This window comes from Cibotium barometz, chromosome 25, assembly GCF_041138505.1.
Source record: "Cibotium barometz isolate CiBa-2024 chromosome 25, ASM4113850v1, whole genome shotgun sequence".
NCBI lineage: Eukaryota > Viridiplantae > Streptophyta > Polypodiopsida > Cyatheales > Cibotiaceae > Cibotium > Cibotium barometz.
In genome coordinates, this window is record NC_141070.1 from 10,189,240 (window position 1) to 10,195,875 (window position 6,636).

The 6,636-nt window shown below is 44.4% G+C and overlaps 1 protein-coding gene across 1 annotated transcript; it reads right to left on the minus strand.

The window, feature by feature from the left end:
• Positions 1 to 361: 361 nt before the first annotated feature.
• LOC147624233 (cationic amino acid transporter 6, chloroplastic-like) lies at positions 362 to 3,374 on the minus strand. Its single transcript, XM_086819181.1, has 5 exons — positions 2,840 to 3,374; positions 2,495 to 2,717; positions 2,026 to 2,356; positions 1,658 to 1,889; positions 362 to 1,550 (listed from the first exon to the last, which is right to left on the minus strand). The coding sequence occupies exons 1-5, from the start codon at positions 3,237 to 3,239 to the stop codon at positions 883 to 885; spliced, it is 1,854 nt and encodes a 617-aa protein (XP_086675307.1). The 5' UTR covers positions 3,240 to 3,374; the 3' UTR covers positions 362 to 882.
• Positions 3,375 to 6,636: the final 3,262 nt, after the last annotated feature.

Here is a 6,636-nt window from a genome sequence, read left to right on the forward strand (position 1 = left end):
AAATTGGTCTTTATATATAAGGAGCTACTAGTTAGCTTTGCTGAAAAGCCAAGTGAACCATGGCAATTATTAGATTAAAGCTTATAGTAATTGTGATTGATCAGTGGTACACAAGAGATCGTTTTTGCACTCATGCAAGCAGACAAAAGGAAATCCCGAATCAAGATCGGCAATCACGAGGAGGAATTATGAAAAGTTAATTTATACATATATTGGAGATTTGGCAGACCGAGGAACCTTGGAAACAATTGAATATACACAACATATACAAACACCTCAGTTTTGATGGATTTTGGGAGCAAATAATTTACCTTGGAAAAGCAACGCGAAGAATAATTTTCACCTCAAACTACGATATCAATGGGAGACAATCATGCCCTTGTATGCAAGTTGAATGAAGACTGATTTGTACATTTCGTGTTGGGGTGAAATATAACAGTGGACCATGGGGGTAAGAAAAAGGGAGGGGAGGGGGCCTCTACACACTAATGTGATTCGATTCACCTAAGCTATACAAGGAGATTGCAACACATGATGCTTGCTTGTGCAGAAAAGAGAGCAATCTCAATCCAAGCAAACAAAATTCTACAGTTGAGCATCATCTTGGTAGATGTATGAATTTGGGTTGGCGTCACTTGGGACATCATCATGCAAATTCACCCTAGAAATAGAAATGAAGGGGGTATTTGGTGTAGCTACTAAGGTTGAAGGGATTAATTTTTCCCTCACTGTGATAAGGATGATGTGGTAAGGGGATTAAGTTAGGGGTTACGCTAAGGCTTCTTTACTGAATTGTAGTTTTCTTTCATGATCAAATACTTCACTGGCCCCCCACTACCTGGAACTTGAGGCTACCTTTGATTCTGTGCGGAATTTGATCCATCATTCTGCAGCTAGCCTAGCCGTTACGTGCGCGCTTACCGGCACGTGGCCATGAAGCCGACTTTCTCGTACCTTATCCTTGTCCGCGTAAACCACCACCTCCACCTGCTGTAACGGATCACTGGGGCGACTGGATATGTCGTTAGCTTCTTTCTTCCTCCTGGGATGCTGGGTGGCCAGGGCGGCCTCTTCCGCATCATGGGCGGCGTGGACGCTGTAGACCAGGTAGAACAGCAGGGTACCCGCGGACCAAACTCCAAACCGTCTGAAAGCTTGAGGTTTGAGGGAGCCCGCCAGGAAAACGTTGAGGAAGACGGAGGCCACTGCCACGAAGGGCATCAAGGGGGCCTCCCACACCTTGCCCGCCCTAATGGGCGATACCAGTGCCTTGAACACGGCCGTCGAAAACAGCATAGCCCCTCCACATATCGCCAACTTCAAACTCTTGTCCCCTTCCAACTGCCAAATTGTCACAAACGCCACCGACAGCCCGCTGATCACCGCCAGAAACGCAGCCGTAGGCCACACGCTCTTTCCCTCGCGCGACACGTGCCGTCTCACAATGAGCGCGTTGGCCACCATGTAGAACACGAAGAGCGTACCGATGCAGATGAGATCCACCATTATGTCGAGCTCTGTAAAGAGTGCCACTATTGCAGTGCAAGCACCTAGGCAAGAAAATGTTTCATCGAAAGATCACTTAAGTCCAATATAATCACTTAAGTACAATATATTCTTAACAACTAAGAAGAGAACGTATAGAGATGTTTTGTACCCAGAGAAACGGAGGCATTTATGGGAGTCCCGGTGGTGCCATTCACCCTTGCAAACCAAGCCGGAATGATGTTCGCGCGGCCAATCACACACAGATAGCGTGCTTGCCCAAGCATAGCCACCATTAGCGAGCTCACAATACCAACACAAGCACATACTCCTACTAGATTTGAAGCCCACTTCCACCCGGCCGTTTGTCTAAATGCTAAGGGGAAAGGTGTAGCCACATCAATCTGCAAAACATCGCATCCATCTTTCTCTTACTGAAAAAAGGCTCTAGCTATAGATGCGAGTGTGTGTGTGTGTGTGTATATATATATATATATATATATATATCTATGATTGGGCATGCAACCAGTCGTAAAATACCTGATTGTATGGTACCAATAAGACCAGGGATGTGGCCATGAGACAGTAAAGTAGAGTGACTACCACCACGGAGCCCGATATGCCAATGGGCATGGTTTTGGCCGGCTTGTTGGTTTCTTCGGCCAGCGTGGAGACTGAGTCGTAGCCGGTGTAGCTGTAATAGACAACCGCAGCTCCATTGAAGATGCCTTTGGCACCAAAAGGGGTGAAGCCGGCAGGTCCAGTGAGGTTGCTGAAGGTGCCTTTCGCAAAGCCGGCGATGATAATGAAGGCGATGAGGGCGAGGTGGAGGATGGTGACGAGGATGTTGAAGGTGCAGCTGTTTTTCGTGCTGCAAATAAAGGCTTACTGAGAGATCAGTTATCCTAAGAAGATTTAGGGACGACTTGCAACCCAACCTCTCCTTGTCTTGGGTTAGAGGCCATCCTAATATACGCACTCTCCAAATCAGCGAAAACATCAAGCTAACCTTCGGCAGATACATATAGTCATAACGGAGACCAGTGCGAGTGCTGGAAAGTCTAGCTTGTTGTAGCCGGAAGCCACCCCGTCGGCTTTGACACGCCACGCATCCGGATTGTCTACGCCAAACACTGTGGCGAAATAGGAAGTGAAGCTACGGGCGACGGCGGCATTGGAGATAACGTACTCCATGACGAGGTTTGCACCCGTGATGTAAGCTACCAGCTCACCTGCCAAATGGCCCGAAACAGCTGACTTATAGGCATACCACATGGACAGAAACAGCTGAGTAAGCATGACACACAGACAACAACAGATCACTATGGACAAAAAGAGTGTGTGTTTTACTCACCGAAGGTAATGCGTAGGTAGCTGAAGGCGCCGCCAGCCGCAGGAACCTCGACGGCGAACTCTGTGTAGCAGACGGCTGAGAGGAGCGCCGCTAGTCCGGCCACGGCGTAGGAGGCGATGATCGCTGGGCCGGCGGACAAATGCGCCGCCTTGCCCGTGGACACAAAGATGCCAGCTCCCAACATACCGCCCACGCCCAACCCCATCACGTCGTACCAGCGCAGCTCCCGCTGCATCTCCGTGCCTGACCTTGCCTTCAGCTCGTTCAGCTCTGCCTCGGCCGTCCCTACCGCCCGCAGCCTCTTGATCAGCCTATGCGGCGTGTGTGAAAGTGCCCGCGCGTAGGCCGCCACGCTCCTGAACGAAGAGTGCTCGCCTTCGGCCTCATTTTCGCCCGGCATCCTCTTTTGGACGTTCGTTAGGTAGTCTACAGTGCTATGCTACGCTTTGCTGTGTGGGCAGGAGAGAAAGGACTCAGCCTCCTTATCCTTCGCTCTATACCAAAGGCGCGCAGTTATACTTCGGCTTGGGACGGCGATAAAACGGGGATCTGCCCTACCCCCACGCAACGCTGGAAACAGGGGCTAAGTTAGGTCCTGTTCAGGCAGGTGTCTCGCAAGAAACTGCCTGCCGTCGTCGGGACTATGAGGAAGGCACGCCCAACTACCATTCCATGTTTTCGTGCCCTTTTTGTGGGAGCCTTCGCAAAACGCTTCCGTTTCTTAAAACGTGTAATCTTTTTCGCAGCGCACACCGCTCGCGGGTCAGCCTGCGGGGCCTGTTCACACACACCAACCATACAGCCAGCGTCAGCGAGGCCTTGGGGCCTGTTCACACAGAACGGGTGGTTGGCAGATCGATTCAGACTTCGGATCAAAATTTGATACCCAAACTTCTGCGCCACCTCAAAAGGTAAAATGCAAAGTTTTTAAATCTTCATGTGAACAAAAGTTCAATCATAGATACCCATCAAATATCACATGAATAGCGGACGGACTACACTGAGTGAATGAGTGAAAATAAAATTTAATTAATGAATCTTATCTTTGGTTGGTGTAGCGAAGGTGTAAAAGGTTCAAACCGTACTTTATGGCTTTAGTTTTTCCAAATGGTTTGCCACCATAACCAAATATGCACACATCATGTCCCCTCTCTGATCACAGCGTCGCTTCCCCTTTCTAGTCAGGCTAGCTACGGCATCATCATGTTAAATTAATCTGCAAAATCAGAGCGCGCAGAGGCCGCCGTGTAGCATCAAAGAGAGAGAACCAACCTTCATCCAATGGCCATGCAAAGAAGGCATTGCAACACTGTTCATCATCATCGCCGTGCTAGAGGTGCAAGACACCGACACCAAATGCAAGAGGAGGTTGTCGGCTAGGTTGTGATCATCAAGATGCAGTGAACGGCCGTGTCGTGCACATAAGAGAACATGTTGGCTATGTTAGAGAGGCGTCAAAGGGTTCATCATCGACATCATTGTCATTGAGCAAAGCCGCATGTATTAAAGACTTGGATATTGAGAAAGAGAGAGAGGTTGGTGACGAATTTGTACTGTAGGCGCGTTAAGCTTGATTGAAATTAAATTAAGCTTTAGATTTTTTTTTACCAATAATATATTTATATTAATGATTCAAAGTCATCATACATAGTCCCCAAGAACAGAACTATTAAACTCACTCATACATCACCCCCACAAACCCACAAACTCATGCAGGGGAGGTGCTAGATTGAGAAGAAAAGGCCTCTAAGATTTGGTCATAAAACTCAGAGATGGTACCCCAAGGAAAAACAGTTGATCAACTTTTGTGGCTTTTATTGAGAACCCAGTTGGCACTAGACCTACTATCAAAGTGTGGTGCGAAGGACTCCATTGCTATAATATTTGAAAACCAGAGTCCAAGTTGGTTTTGTGTACATGACAACTTCCTATTAGTTTGTTTTATTTTAAAAACTCCAACGGCATTGAAAAATTTAGTAAATGTAAAACTCATGTGAACCAAATGGCAAACCACCCCTTGTGTGTGAACATGCCCATGGTGGAGCTCTCCAATGTTGGAGTTCAAGAGGTGGCGCATCGAGTGGTGACATCAACTACCCCACTTAACTCTTACAACGTCTTCCCACCACGGCCAAGTAAATTTGGTCATGTAAGTATTAGATATTCACTTTTTGCAATAAATAGACGTATATGTTTTTTTCTTCATTTCCACACTCACTTGACATCAAAGTGATATGGAAGCCAAGTTTTAAGTGTAATTTATAGGTGTGCTAGGCACACTTATGAAAAGGATGGTTGAGTTGCATTCAATGCGTCGATCAAGTTAACTTGGCTATGAGAAAGGGTTGTTAGAGGGTGTTCTAGTGTAGTACTAGCAGTGCGTGTTACAGGTGCCCCCACTTCTTGACTAAGGGAACACATGAGCACAACAAATATGGAGGTTGTGGACGCCTCACTTTTAGCTCTTGGGAGGGATGGGAGGTGCCAAACACTCTACAAGGCTTTGCAAAACTTCTAAAATACAAGAATTTTTTCAAGAATATACGATGACTTATATAACGCTATAGGACAATGCATGTCATGCAAAGAATGCATGAATTTAGCATTGAAATGCTACAAGTTGTGGTGCAACATGTTTCTCGGCATTAACAACTTGCTAAAACTATTTGGCACTATTTGAGGGTTATGCTCATCATTAGATAGAATAGTGATGCCCTACTTATGTGAACAACATAGGTTTGGAAGATATGTTGAATGATGGATCCCTCTCACAAGATGTTATGACCCATTTGAAAAAGCGCATTGCCTTTTGTGTGATTGCACTCCATTTCTTCTCTTGATTGAAGATTTGAAAATTACTCCCAAGGAATAAAGTTCCTCTTTTATCTATTTTTTTTAAATCCCTCTTTTTCTTAACAAATCTTTTCTTTGGCACTTATACAACAGAATCAAGTTGAATCATCACACATTCTCTTGAAATAAACCTTGGATAAGGCTTGCATATTATTGCTGGTTTTCATAGCACCAATAGTATATGAATGGGCCAATGATAACTTGTTGATTTTAGATTTAGATTTTGGTTCGATCTCTCTTTGCATATCAAACTCATAGCAAGGCAAGGACTCCCACCACCACAAAATGCTCCTTATTTTAACACACAAAACCTTTATTGTCATGTGATAGATTAGTTCTTTCTTCCCTTACATAAGCATTTCATGATGTCAAGTCTGAATAATGGCTTCGTTTTTAATACACAATCCCACTCCAAAATATGTTATTTAGAATCACATGTTAGAATGTTAATTTTAGAGCTAGTCTTGAGGGGCTTTTTTAAATAATTGTATAAACTAATTGCATAATTTAAGTAAAAAGTTTAAATTCTAGCTCATCTTTTACACTTGAAAATCTATATGGTAAATTCTATAATTTGGATGTTGTAAGGATACATATGAATATTGACAACCTTATCTCTCTCCACAGTAACACCATGTTTTTCTTTGTGTTTTTGCTTTATTAGGACAATAAACTTTATTCAAGTCAATCCTAGTTTTTGCACATCTAAGAATTCCCACTAAAGCTACCATTGTCAAACTTATCTTGATGTTATATGAATCTCAACTTTTTTACAACCTTTAAAGCCTATTATAGAGTAATAGTTTCATAACAATGGGGGTTTTCAAAGGTGCATCATGTCCTTTTGTAATTTGACTCCACAAACAAAGCATGGATTAATGTTCTATATCTATCGATATTCATGATGTACACACAAACTAAATTTACAAGTTAGATGATTTAGT

What these genes read in the sequence shown, in the direction of transcription:
- LOC147624233 (XM_086819181.1), bottom strand. Translation starts at nt 3,239, where the DNA reads ATGCCGGGCGAAAATGAGGCCGAAGGCGAGCACTCTTCGTTCAGGAGC. An exon ending in ACTATATGTATCTGCCGAAG is followed by an intron (nt 2,357 to 2,494) that starts GTTAGCTTGATG and finishes CTTTATTTGCAG; the next exon opens with CACGAAAAACAGCTGCACCT. An exon ending in TATTGGTACCATACAATCAG is followed by an intron (nt 1,890 to 2,025) that starts GTATTTTACGAC and finishes GATGTTTTGCAG; the next exon opens with ATTGATGTGGCTACACCTTT.